Source organism: Gymnoscopelus braueri, assembly GCF_963280865.1.
Source record: "Gymnoscopelus braueri genome assembly, chromosome: 13".
Classification (NCBI taxonomy): Eukaryota; Metazoa; Chordata; class Actinopteri; order Myctophiformes; family Myctophidae; genus Gymnoscopelus; species Gymnoscopelus braueri.
The window spans coordinates 18,073,929-18,088,849 of record NC_137615.1 but is presented as its reverse complement, the minus strand read 5'-3'; the positions used below and the strand labels follow the sequence as shown (position 1 = coordinate 18,088,849).

At 39.6% G+C, this 14,921-nt stretch overlaps 1 protein-coding gene across 1 annotated transcript in view; it reads right to left on the bottom strand.

Moving 5' to 3' along the window:
* The window catches only part of LOC308099437 (hemicentin-1), a 32,584-nt gene extending 24,456 nt beyond the window's left edge, over positions 1–8,128 (bottom strand). Inside the window, exons 1-6 of the mRNA XM_080448180.1 lie at positions 7,881–8,128; positions 5,350–5,625; positions 4,727–5,050; positions 4,051–4,275; positions 1,397–1,633; positions 474–743 (exon numbers count right to left, since the gene is read on the bottom strand). Coding sequence (XP_080304306.1) covers positions 474–743; positions 1,397–1,633; positions 4,051–4,275; positions 4,727–5,050; positions 5,350–5,625; positions 7,881–7,935 — 1,387 coding nt within the window. The 5' untranslated portion in view covers positions 7,936–8,128. The remainder of the gene's footprint in view (positions 1–473; positions 744–1,396; positions 1,634–4,050; positions 4,276–4,726; positions 5,051–5,349; positions 5,626–7,880) is intronic.
* Positions 8,129–14,921: the final 6,793 nt, after the last annotated feature.

Sequence of the window (14,921 nt, the reverse complement as noted above, 5' to 3'; positions counted from 1 at the left end):
CAAATCTTAACGGGGGAAAACTGTCAACCATAAATTATAATTTTGTTTTACTTTATGAAAACAATAGGCGATAGGTGATATCATATTCTTAATTAGGCCTGTATATATCAGCTGCGACAAAATACACATCGTGGTGTAAAATCAGAACCCATGGTAGCCGCCTACTGTAACCCAGTGATTCACAACCTTTCTAATTCCAAGGACCCCCAGCTAATCTCTGGGACAGCCAGGACTGGGACCCCAATCTACACTGTGTTCATTTAAATCAGAGACTGTACAAATGGCACAAAATAGACCTATATCACGGGTCCATTTGGTTCCATTTGTATACTCTCGGAGTTAGGCAGATCCATGGGCCTATCTTGTAACAAACAATCATTTAGCTGGAGACCCCCTGGACCCCCCCCCTCCCCCAGGAGGCCGGGGCCCACACAGTGACAACCAGTACTGTAGTCTACACACAATGACCTTACCTTTAACTGTGACTCTGGCTGTTCTAGAGACGTTTCCTCTGCTGTTCCAGGCATTGCAAGTGTAGGACCCCATGTTGTCGGCAGTGGCATTGTGGATGTGGAGAATGGACACGCCGTCTTCATTTCTCACCTCCACATTGGCAGCCTGGAAATAAATCCAGGAATATTCAGGCTGTGGGTAGCTGGTGGAGACGCACTTCAGCCCCACAGAAGAACCAACGTCAATTTCAGCGTCCTCAAGCTCAACTGGTGATATTTCTGACGGTGGATCTGGAGGTACATGATACATGATATAGGTTAGATCTAAAATAAAATGTCATATCGTCACTGTCAGGTGGAAACCTTTTATGTCCAAAACTGTCACTTGCAGAAAATGGAAAAAAATAACCTGCGCTCTACTGGATCCAATGTAGTTATTATTTAGTCACAGTAGTCACAAGCTCTTGTTAATACTTTTCAATATTACTTTGTTACATTTTTATAAATAAACCCACAGACACACTTAAACACTTTCACTTAAAAGTGAAAGTGGCAGAAATAGCTGCTCTACAACGCGTTGCAGTGTGACACTGTACTGACTGTAGTATGACGAAGTAGGGCATTCATTTATGAAAAAACATAAAAAGTTGAATTATGGATAAACAATGTTAACCACTACGAGGTTAACTAAGCCCTATACTTTGTCATATGAGGAATATGACAAATATGACACCCACACACCCACACACACGCACGCACGCACGCACGCACGCACGCACGCACGCACGCACGCACGCACGCACGCACGCACGCACGCACGCACGCACGCACACGCACACGCACACGCACACACACACACACACACACACACACACACACACACACACACACACAACCCAATTCATTCATCAGTACATTTTGAGATTTTCAGTGATATAACTTACATGAGACATCAATCCTGAAGTTGTGACTGACATTTGAATATTCGTTTGAAGCTGTGATCGTATAGAGTCCTGCATCGTGTCTTGTTAGGTTCTCTGGGAGGGACTCGACTTCTTCCCCATCTTTGACGTAAGTTATCAAAGGTGACGGGTATCCAATAATACTACAGTTGATGTTGATAGGAGCATATTCAACACCAATGTAGGTGCTGGGAGTGGGACAATGTATCTCTGGTCCATCTGAAAGCATTCAATAAAAAAAATATATTAAAAACATTAGATAGTGGATCTCAGTGGACAGTGAGAAGCACCCAATGAACATCAGACTGGAGTACAGTTAAAGCTGCAATCCGTAAGTGTCATGTCCTACCCGGGATTCGAACCATGGTCTCCCTTATGGCAGATCACATTTCTACCGCTTTTTCAGGAGGCAATACCTTTTTGGCCAGGGGAGATATTGGGCTTATTACCTTCAGGCAGTACTACTGTACTTGTCAACCAGTAGGTATCCTACCTTATAGTCTAGGACCTGGCTAAGATATGTATGCACTTAATTTAGGAGAGAATATCTCAACTGTTTTAGGCTAATATGACCCCAAGGAACAACTTAGGAACTATGAGAAATTCTCTATCCGGGGCGAAATACCCGAAAATGACCACGCCCTTTTTAAAATGACCACACTTCCAACATGGCACTATCTTCTAAACCGTTGGAGCTACAGATTTTCTGAGGTGCTCAAAATGTTCAGAATACTCATGTTTGGGAAACCCGTGCCCGAGCCATTAACCCTACAGGTCATCATAGTGGCCAAATCCAATATGGCCGCCACCTGAAAAAGGTTTTGTCTATAACTTTTGAACCAGATGAGCTATGAATGCAAACTTGGTGTCTAAATCATGACAATTAGAAACATGTTGGAACGCTTATCTTTATGGCTGGGTGTGGCTGGACCTCTATTTTGCATATTTCAAAGATGGCGACTATCTGACAATTAGTTTTACTTTTTTACATTTTTGCAAACTTGGTGTCTATTTTATACTTTTTGAGCATTAAAAACACATTAGAATGCTCATATTATTGATTGAAGCCATCTAGAGCACTCTGATTTGCTTATTACAAATATGGCCTATATCAAAAATGTTATGTAACATAAAGTTTCTTCCAGATTTGAGTGTAGAGTTGTTGGAATGAGTTAAGATCAAACTGAAGAAAAGAAACAACCTGTGTACAGATGTTGAAACAATAGAATATGAGTTGAACCCAAAGTATACAGCAACAGCCAGTACAGTATAAATTGAATAATATCATACTAGTCAAAGGTGTATAGAATTTTAACAATATTATGTTTAAATTAGAATCACAGATTTTTTTTGTTCTAATCATACAACTTCTATATCGAGGTGCAACGGACTCCAGCTTCGCATAATTTGCTTTATGTCCACTACATGACGGTGGAGGAGGATGGTGCAAGCTTTACTGGCATCTGCAAGATGGGTCCAGTAAGGTTCCCAAGTCTTAGTCATGGAGTCCCAATACCAGCCCAACGTACTGAAATCTGGGATGTAATGGCCTTTTGACATGCTGAATGTATGTATCAGTTCTGTTGCTGTTGTAACACCAAGACAATTATGTACAATGTACAATAATACAGATTGTTCAAATTATATACATCCTATGATAGGATTACATTTATGCTGTGCATTGTTGCACATACTGCACTAGCTGTAGCTGTATAATTAGGAATGAGTTCTACTCTAAATCATTCTATTGTTTCAATAAAATTACATCTATAAGATACATTGGTTGTTTCATAACATAGTGGCCATATATGTGATATGCACATTAGAGTCCTCTAGATAGATTAAATCATTAAGATAAGCATTCCAACATGTTTCTAGTGGTCAAAAAACATGATTTAGACACCAAGCTTGCATTTGTAGCTCATCTGGTTCAAACATAGCCAAAACCTTTTTCAGGTGGTGGCCATATTGGATTTGGCCACTATGATGATCCCGAAGGTTGCTGGCTCGGGCACCCTTGCTACATCATCAGAGCATGCCCTGGGTTATATCTGGGACACATTTGGTGCTTTTAGATTGATTCACGCAAAAATATTCTTATGGCCCTGGACTGTAATAAGTTGACCGTTTTTAGCCGTTTGTTTTAGCTGTTCTGTAATAAGATATAAAATTTGACATTTTACACTTTTCTATTTTCACTAAACATGAGTATTGTGAACATTTTGAGCACCTCAGAAAATCTGTAGCTCCAACGGTTTAGAAGATAGAGCCATGTTTGAAGTAGCGGTCATTTTAAAAGGGGCGTGGTCATTTCCGAGTATTTCGCCCCGGATAGAGAATTTCTCATAGTTCCTAAGTTGTTCCTTGGGGTCATATTAGCCAAGAACAGTTGAGATAATCTCTCCTAAATTAAGTGCATACATATCTTAGCCAGGTCCTAGACTATTACACATTTTTCCATGGACCACATCCAATCAATGCCGATGTGCTAGTTATATTAACATACTCATACAGATTGGTTAAAATATGATTTTATTCATTAAAATAAGTTCCGGATTGCAGCTTTAATGTAATGAAGTTACATCTCAGGGTTTAAATTGGCTCTGGTGTATGTGTAGGCTGAATATGCGACTTACACATCACAAACACATCCAGAGTTCTGTTGGTATTGATACGGCCTTTAGCTTCAATGGTGTAGAGGCCTGCATTGTGCCTCGACAGAGCGATTGCCTGATCGATGCGATGTCCATCTTTAAACCATGCGATGGTTGGAGACGGCTTTCCTGTCACAGAACACTGGTCCTCCAAATTCTGACCTTCCGATATTGTGATATTGTGAGAACAGGCTATGTCTGGTCCATCTAAAGAGAGTGGAACATTTTGCAACAAATTATTTCAAAACGATCGTTCCTTTGCAGAAAAGTATTACATGAAAAGAAGAAAACAAAAAAGGCACAAGTTAGACTGGTGGGGGGTTCTGCTGGTTCTATGTGCCACCAGCAAATGACTGTTTGGTCTTATAACAGCTATGTGGTCCAAGAATAATTACTGAACAATTCCCAGAAGTAGCAACTTGTTCTGGGCTAGTATGTATCATGGTTGGCTGCTGGCATAATAATGTTATCTCTTGTTATTTATTAATGGAGTAAGCTTTATTCAAACTCTGATTTGTTTCCAACCACTGAATTCAAGAGGTTCAAATGTCAGAGCTAAGTTATTACGAAGCAAAACGGCACCTATTTTTCTGGGGCATGACTGCATCACTATCGTTCAGTCATGCTCCTAAAATGTTTTAAAATGTAATATACTTACAGTGAACCTCAATCGGATACTCCTCTGAAGAGATAGGATGCTGAGGTCCTTCTGATCCTAGGTTCAAAAAAGCTTCACATCTGAAACGGGTTCCATCATACACTCTACTGGCAGTAAAGGTGAAATTAGCCAACACATTCTGTGGTTTCTTGGAGGGATCATCAAAAAATGATGTGAGTATGGTAGTATCATTGTACCACGTCACAGTGAGGTTTTGAACAGGAGCTATGTGACGGATGCCACATGTGATGGTATATTGCTCCCCCTCATACATCGGACCAGCAGAGTCTGCATTTGAGCTGATGGTGATGTTGTCTGGAAAGGCTGTAAGACATAAAATGTGTGAAACTATGGTAGAGCCTATAAGTCTCATTCTGTGCTGCACAAAGACAATACAATCAAAGAACGACTAGCAGCGTCTTCAGACATTGTTCTATGATGTTGATGTAGCATATTGGACTGGCATCCCATTCTGTTAAATTTGCCACAGTCCTGACAACAAGGTTGACGTTGTCCATTTGGCCAGTGCCTTTGGCCTTCATGTAGTGTTTTTGAGGTGGTGCAGTTAAATGATGAGGATTGAACCTGTGGTATTAAATTATCATAATAAGTGAGATACTCACTATAGAGAGTGACTGGCATCTTTTTGAAACACTGTTGATCGTTGGGTAGATTAATGTAGCATTGAGGCTCTACTTCCCAGTTTTCTGGTTTTAAAGCCGCTACTGTCCAAGTGATGAGCGTCACATTTTCTTCCATGTCTGTGCCTCCAATCTCGGACTCCCAGCCCATTCCATGGTGGTCTGTAGATGGTGTGCTGCAGTTAACTGAGACGGAAGCTCCATATCTCACCACAACACTAGGAGGGTTCAGCTCAAGAGGACAGGATGCATGTATACCTACACAGCCAATGATAATATAAAGACTTATTAGTATTTGCAGTCAGCATTACCATAAAAGCTTAATTTATACTTTGACGTACGATGGTGTCGGTCGGTCGCAGAACATTCGTGATTTTCAAGTGTGAGGAACACTGTCGAACAATAAAGTATAAATTAATCTTTACTCATTTGTACTGAAATTTACTGTTTCAGTCTTTGAAAGTTGTTTTTTCCATAACATTGGTGGAAATGGGCTTCCATAGAGGACATGTCAATCACGGGCATACCTTCAATTACGTGATAAGCCGTTGGCAAATAGGTAAATAATACAAATAAAATAGGATTTTCAATTTTTCAGGCCGAGAGTGCCCATGTAAGTTGATGAAACCTGAGTATATTAAAATAAATTGAAGGAACATGGTTGGCATGCATGCTATTGATTTGATATGCTTTGTTTACAGAAGGATTGCCAATCTTGATAAAGTTGAGTCAAACAATATATGTAAACCAAACTAGAAGTTTATTTTAATTAATGTAGTAACATACACATAAAACATACACATACACATAAGACAAACCTTGAGACTTGTGTTAGTGTACACTATGCAGTAGTTCTCAAACTTTTTCATGTCAAGGACCCCCAAATTTATATATATTTGGCCGCGGACCCCCATCTGAAAATGTTTTGTGTCAAACACTTTCGATATTTTTCAAAATAAATGAAAAAATAGCAGATGTACAAGCTCACAGCGTGGCACAAAGTGACGTGCTCTGAGCTTGTAGATCTGCTATTTTTGAATAACCAACATGTAAATGGATGAAGTGGTTAAAAAGATTGTGATGCTATATTAACTACATTAGCTGGGGACCCCCAGGACCCCACTTTGAGAACCAATGCACTACAGTATAATGCCGCCCTTTCCTGTTACACCTTTCAATGAGTATTTCATTTATATTCCCCCCCCCCCATGTTTCCTTTTTGCTCCGGTATGTTGTGTGTAGACAACATATCTCATAAACCCATATTGTGATTTTGAGGACATGGAGAAAGTCTGGCCTCCACGCGTCAACAACAGGCAGCCTGTAGCCTGTAACATCATTACAAGTATTTACTCAAGTAGCCTACCGTACTTAAGTACAATTGTGAGGTACTTTTACTTTACTTGAGTATTAAAAAAAGAAAAGAAAGTCCTTTCTAAGAGGCAAATACACATATGTATTTGATAGCTTTAGGTAGGCTATAGATTTAGATCATTAATACAAATGATAAATCAACTAATAAAGTATTGTTTATTTTGTATAGGTTAAGCTACCCAAGAGTCATTAAAAATAGTTACCTGTAAACCTGTGATGTGACAATTATGTAGACCTAATAATCACATTATGAACAATTAATTATAGTCCAATAATTTACACCTAGGCTATTCTGATATGGGCATTATATGAGAAGTCCTATTTTTACTTTTGCTACTTTAAGTAAGATTCTGTATGCAAAGTAATTACACTGTCACTGTCTGTTGGACCAGTGGTTCAGGGTTCTCAACCTTTTCAGTCCGTGACCCCCCAAAATAATCATATTTGAACTGGGGACCCCCCACCCTGACAAGCACTTGGAATAGTAGGAGTTGAGGTATAACATTTTAGTTTGACTGCAGTTCCACAGATGAATATTGTGAAAATAGCCGATCTATAAGCTCACAACGCCTCGCAGCGTGAGGCGTTGTGAGCTTGTAGATCAGCTATTTTCACAACGTTTCCCTCTTTTTTTAAAGTATTTTAAAGTATAGTTTGTTGATTACTTTTGATGCAGCAATGGCTTTTTTCTTTTCTTTCTTTTTGAGGTATTAAAAAGGTCTTAAAGGTCCTTAAATTGTCACTTCAATGTCATCTGCCCCCCCCCCCCCTGCATAGGCCTACTTCTTCCACTGTGAAGGTGAACGAAAAAGCCTTAATGTTCATTTTTACTACAAACAAAAAACCAAATAAATCTACGCATTTTAACTACAATACCGCCCTCTTCTGGTCAACACATTATTCTAAAAGTTGCTACTAAACCCATAGGATACTTGTGAAAACATAATCTTCTTCAAGTAGCCTGCACAGACTAGTATATTTTCCTGTTTTGTTATTATGATGTTGATGTTGTTTCGTTGACGATAGTTTTTTAAACAAACCAACAAAATAGTTATATTATACTATATGATATATTAATACAAATTAAACAATCCGAAAATGAATGAGTGTATTATAGACATATGTTTTAAACAGCCTACCTGTCGCACCGAGGAGAAAACCCACAAACAGTCTAATAAATGTACTTCCACTCATTTGTTCCAACAGTCCTTGAAACAACAGGCAAGAAAAAAAAGTGATGCCTTGTTATAGTCCAACTGATCAGCGCCTCTTATGGCTTCTCTCTCCTGAAGTGAAGCAGTGGACTGGACTCTCCTACTACATCTGCAACTCTAACGGTAAACCACGTGGTACAGGTTCACTGGAATACCCCCACAGACACTACATGCATCAGACTGTATAAATTAAACTGCCCCCTCACTCACTCTCTCTTTCTTTCTCTTTCTTTCTCTCTCTCTCTCTCTCTCTCTCTCTCTCTCTCTCTCTCTCTCTCTCTCCCTCTCTCTCTCCCTCCCTTCTCTCTCCCCTCTCTCTCTCTCTCCCTCTCTCTCTCTCTCTCTCTCTCTCTCTCTCTCTCTCTCTCTCTCTTCTCTCCCTCTCTCTCTCCCTCTCCCCCTCCTCTCTCTCTCTCTCTCTCTCTCTCCCCTCTCTTTCTCTCTCTGCCTCTGTCTCTGTCTCTGTCTCCCTCTAAAGCAGAGGTCTTCAACAGGGGGTCCTCAGAGTTAACTTACTACAGGGGGTCCGCCAAATCTATGTGAGAAAGAACATTTTCTCATTTTTACACTAAGCATCCCCACAACGCGTTGTCAGCTTGTAGATCTGCTATTTTCGGTGAGCAGCTTGAAGTGACTGCTCTTTATTAGGCTGTTTATAAATGTAACACTTAGGTTACATATCAGACATCATATTCAGGACTCATTAAATACATTTTGCTGTAAAATAAAGTCTCCACGTCCAGTTATCCACAATGGATAAGTGGAGTGAGGGTAGCAGGATCCTTTTACAGTAAGATGGAAAATGTTGTTTTTCAGAGATTTACGATGCTCATTTCATTATGCCCACACTTGAGGTCAACAGTGCATATGTTTACTCCTACTCACAAATGAAAAATGCTATTTTTCTGCTCTAATATTACCATGTTTATATTTCAGTCAGCAAAGTCAGATAAGTCAGATTATAGGCTACTCACTCTATTCCGCTATTTATATTATACATATTATTATACATATTATATCTTATTATATCATGTTTGCTTGACTAGCTACATTCATGAGGGACGAAATAGAATTTTGGGTTATAAGTTCAGATAAACAGAGAAACATGTCAAAGACATCAGTGGAACCACATACAGTGAAATAGATTTTTGCATTTAGAGCTAGGTGAATTCATTAGGCTATCAGAGGAAAGAAATTAGATATCATATATCATATTGTTTTGTGTTGGCTCTCCTCTCATCAAACTAAGTAAAATGAGGTTATTTCCTCAACTGCCATTATTCAATGAGGGCATGCAGTGCTTTGGAATGTTTTGAAATTTCCAGAGTACGTAAGTATGTTAACATCCTGTTTTTTAGTTCCGTTTTACAAAATTATGACTAAAGGTCTGACCATGAGTTATCAAGAACAGACGCATTGGATTTCTAGTAGGCTTCTGTGTCATTGGCTATTTTTGGCACGCTTCTCCGTCATGTGACGTATAATCATAACGGAACTGTGGCAGATGGTAGGCTATGGCACCAGCCATAGGCCTACACATCCGAAGGCAGAGAGACAGGAGCACATCAACAAAACCTTATGTGAACTCATGTTCTCCACAGTTTCAAAACCCGGCAGAATGAAAGTGACAGAATTAAACAGTGAATCTGCTCACAAGCCACATTTGTCATCGTATATAGGCAATTTCTATGACAATTTGTTTGTTTGTTTTTTGAATTCTCTTTTTGTTGTTGCTGCACAGTAAAGATCTGTGATGCTTACATTTTGAGTGTCCAAAATGTTCAATTTCTACACTCTCAGAGTTAAATTAACACAAAGTTGTGTTTCTGTATGTGATCACCAGTAATTTTGTATCCAGAGAAGACCAAGATTGCTGAGAATTTACAGCTGTGCACCCCTTGTTGTCTTTAATCTGGGTTATGGTCAAGGGTTATTAAAAATAAATATCAGCATGGGGAGTTTAATCAGTATAAGAGCAGTAGATGTGTGTTGGAGGACTCCATGAAACAGTGGGGTTGTGTCAAGAAAACAAGCATTTGGATTCCAATCATGTCCTGAAAACACTCCCTATTCACTAGAGTATAACAACATGGAGGTGTGGCATGTCCTACTTTCCCTCTGCATTTGCAACAGAAAATCCATGCACACTGACTCGCATAACAAGAGAAGGTTTTTGTAATTTCAATAAATTGTTTCTCACACACTTTGATCTGAGCAAGGGTCATGTGTTTCCTGGCGGCATGGATTGAAGGCACAGAAAAATAAGCAGAGTGCTTCCAAACAAAACAACTTTGTGCATATCCCATCACTCTCAAAACGATGCCCTAGAGTCAGACTCTGATCATTATCATATGCATTTTCTCCATGCCTCTTATATACAATCTCCGTTGGATAAACAGTAAGACTGTGAACAAAAGAAACCCATGGACTTATCATAAGGAGACTGAAAGAAAAAGTAAAAAGGAACCGATTGAATGGAAAGGGGAAACGAAAGCAACTTCCACATGATTCACAACAAATCCCCCTAAATTAAATTTGTCCCTTACAGTCATAGCCAAAAGGGTAAAATGCTGTTAACTGTTGTAGGCTTTCCCCTTTTGCATTGCTCTTGATGTGCACATGCAGTGACTAGCGCACAAAGAACAATGACTGAAAAAAAAAACAGACTGGAATGTGATGAGCCCACTGGTTAGATAAGTACATAAAGTAAAGATTCCGGGCACAACATTAAAGGAGCATACCAGCCTTTTTGACATGTGGGTTCTATGTCACTCTTGATAGAATTTAATTCATCAAAACTTACCACACTCATCAAAAATATTCTGATGTTCTCAACTTCTCACTTAGATGTTGTATTTAGGTCCATTGTGCCATAGGCTAATCCCCCAGCCCCATGCATGTACATACATGTGGGACTTATGGATTATGGCACAATGGACCTGAATTATGAAATCTAATTGAGAACACCAACCTCAGAATAGCATTTTGATGAATTGCGGTAAGTCTTGTGTGATTTTTCAGCAGATTAAGATGTATTGTATCAAATCTTATCAAAGAAGAGTGACCCACATGACTTAAAACTAGTATTTTCCTTATAACCAATTCATTCATTCATGTAACTGTGTCACTTGCCAAAATAAGTAATTTTCAAACCAAGCAGCAAGTTATTTTCTTTGTGAGAAACAAAGTGTCTTTCACTGGTGGACTGGAAGCTGAGTCATTCGTTCAAAAAGGAATCAAGTATTCGCATTCATCCGGCCAAATATTAACTATAGCAAAGAACTTTCATGCTCAAGTACAACTTGAGCATTCTCCCATGACTCTGCATGCACTCAGTACAGGAGTGGTGTCATCTGTCCCAGGTCCCAGGTCTACCGCTGACTTCTGCCTCTGACTCATGTATGACTATAGATAATGCTGTGAATGGACACTGATAAGGTGACCTTGCGCTTGGGTTGTTTGGAACGAAGCCCACGTCAGCTTTGGTGGGCAATCCACCTCACTGACATCTGCATGTTGAAAACACAGGCATTGAAATATTAAGGAACACAATTTGTGAATACAGAGAGAACCACACCAGAGAAATTCACTCTACAACAATATATCTGTTGTGGATTTACTGACTTGGCTAAAGCTCTACTGTAATATGATCATGGGGAATACATGAGCTCAACAGAGGTGCCTCTGTGTCCATAGATTCTTTGTGTTACTATTGGCATTTGAGGGGCTTTTTCTATGCTACGAGTGGCTGGACCCTGTCAGCCACTGAAAATGTGTACAGGGTTTCCTGGAATTGGAATACTTACAGGAAAGGCACAGCCTACTAACAAAAAGGGGAGCTCATCCAATTTGTAAGACTAGAACAAACATCTTGCAGAGCCCTGCCCTAAACTTGAATACAATCACAGGAATTGATTATCATTACTGTAGCATACAGTATACCGTCATTCCCACCCAGTATTAATAGTGTTAATAGTGTTAATTTTACACAGTTGATTAACTGTGTAAAATGTATCCAAATGGACCTGTAGGGGTCCATTTGGTTATATTTGTACACTCTCTGAATGACAAATGATTTAGATTAATTAAGCTCATTATTCTGGCAATGATTATACTCCTTCCCTCATCATTGCCCAGAGCACAGGAAAAATATGGAATAAACACATACACTTTCTGGGAGGGAGTGTATGGTACATGTGATTAACACTTAAAATTAAGGGTTGACTAAAAGTGAATGCATTAATACATGTATTTATTTAGTTAGTTAAACTAGTAAATTAACTAATGCATTTACTAACATGAACAAGACATGAAGAATAAGATTATCTTAAATGCACAATAATAGACTATTCTTGCTGTGATGCTGGATTATTAAGTAATGTGTGCAAAATGCATGTCACATTTTGGCCAATAACTATTGAAACGCAGGTCATACAATAAAAAAAGAAATCCCTGGATTCCTTGGATAATGATGCAGCTTCCCATATAGGCCAAGCCCCTTTTCTGATTAACAATATTTTACCCCAATTTGCTTTCTTCAAAACACTTTTTGCTACTCAGATTTTGTCCAAAAATCGGTATACATTCTCTCTGGAGATATGTTTTTTTTACAAAAACTTATCTAGGAATGCAAGCTCTCCACACGGATTGAGGGTGATATAAGAATGCTGTTATTGAGCCAAATACTTCTACTATGAAGAACTGATTGATTGATTGATTGATTGAATACTTTATTAACAGTTCGCCAAAAAAAGCGCAGAAAGTACAGCTCTGTATACGAGGTCTGCTAAAAGAATTAAACCCAAGAACCCAATGATTTGTTTCCATTGGTGTCCATGTGGAACAAAGGTGTTTTGTTCTGTCTGGAAGGGAAGTGATAGTCAATATAGGAAATGTCACTAGGAAAAGGCTTGCCGCATGCTCATGATTCACCCTTGTAGATTAGTTATTTTCGGTGTGAATATAAATTAACTACAGTATTAGCCTACTCAAGGTTCAAGTTATGGTTCATTGTTACATAATTTTGTCTCCCTTGGGAGAAATGTGTCTTTTAGAACAGCAGCACATACATACAATACAATACATTACCATACAATATAGTACAAAAACAAGGCACACAGTGACACGTAGCCTACAACACATAATTTAGGCCTGCATCACCCTCCAGCATGATATATCACCCCAACCAACATACCCAGTGCAACAAGAGCAACAGCTCAGTACCACCTCAAAACCACCTCTACTCTGCCCTCCTCCATTGAGGAGTGTGATTGACAGAGGGACAAAAGAGTCCTTGAACCTATTATAGCTCCACGCAGAGACCCTGTACCTCCTACCTGACGGCAGTAACTATACTCAGGGTATAATACAATTTTCTTAGCCTGCCCAATGGTGGACTGCTCAAAAATGACCTGGGGGGTGTGGACATACCCATAATCGTCCCTGCCATTTTGACCGTGTTTACCGCACTCTCACCCTAAAAACCTAAACAGTTGGTCATGCTTGCTGCATATATGAGGCTTGAATTGTGTAAACGGTAAGCATTTCACAAACTAAACAAAGCATATAGCCTACGAATGTAAGTGAAATAAGAAGTAGTTCAGAGGAGCACATAACTGATGCATTCATATTGTTCAAATGAGACAGGGTTCCCAAATATCACATTAATGCAATCCTTTGTTCTATACTGTTAGTTCATAAAAGAATGATTGGGTCAGTATTTTGGCTTGTCCATGTTTATAGATGTCACATTATTAGTCATAGGAACTCTCCATTTTCTCACTTTCTGTTGTCTTGCCAATTAGTAAATTAATCTTCACTGACTAACACTTTCACTGAAATCTCACTGGTATTAATAGAACTGCAATGAACAGTTGCCATTTCCTGGCCAGGACTGAGTGCATGGGTTGGGTTCACAGCTTTCCCTAATCACAGAGACCTCCTTTACCATTCTTCTGAGGTGTGCGCAATATGCCCAAGAAGAGAATACAAGGAACCACATGGTTAAATGTTAATGATGGAAATTTTGGAGACCAGTCAACAATAATTATCACGCTCACTGCTCAGGGAAAGTTTAATGCATGCAGGAACCAGATAAGGCACGGGAAACATCCATTCAAACAAAAGGCAGAGGACGACGTGACAGGAAGGCAGATTAAAAAAATCAGAGGCCAAAGCGTAAATATGCTTTAGATAGCACTTGTCACGGAAAACATGGTTTGGATTTCATAGCAGCTTCCTCTGGTCTCTGCTGATGGCATCCGAAACCACTATTTTACTATCCTCAGATATCCCCTTCCTCCTCCTCAAACTCTTCCGTCACCCTCTGTCTTTCAGTATCTGATGGGTTGGCCAGATTTGGTGTTGTGTTTGTCAGCATGAGGCAGTCATATGGGGGGTTGGCCTCAAATTCTTTTTTCATTAACTCCTTTTATGTTTTTTTTTTCTTTGGGGGAAGGGGAAGAGTGGATAGAAGACTAAATTCTTCTTTCCAGTTTTTCCAATTCTTCCCTTCCCCCATTTCTTTTCGTCTTTCTGACTGTTCTCTTTCTAGCTTTCTTTTTTTCCTTTAGTATGCAGGCATTATTTTCTGTTTGGAAATGGAGAAGTGTGCTGATGCTGTCGATCTCTTGGGTGTCAAGGCTACAAACAACAAAGTTACATTCCCATAAAGGGGCCTCATCATTAGCCCACTCCTCTCCAGCTGAGTCAGTGTTTCTCCAAAAACAATCTGGGGTATGTCTCTTACTGTGTGTGTGTGTGTGTGTGTGTGTGTGTGTGTGTGTGTGTGTGTGTGTGTGTGTGTGTGTGTGTGTGTGTGTGTGTGTGTGTGTGTGTGTGTGTGTGTGTGTGTGTGTGTGTGTGTGTGTGTGTGTGTGTGTGTGCCTGCGTGCGTGCGTGCGTGCGTGCGTGCGTGCGTGTTTGTCTGTGTGTTGTTAATGTTGAGGTGACCTCTTTCCCCCTGTC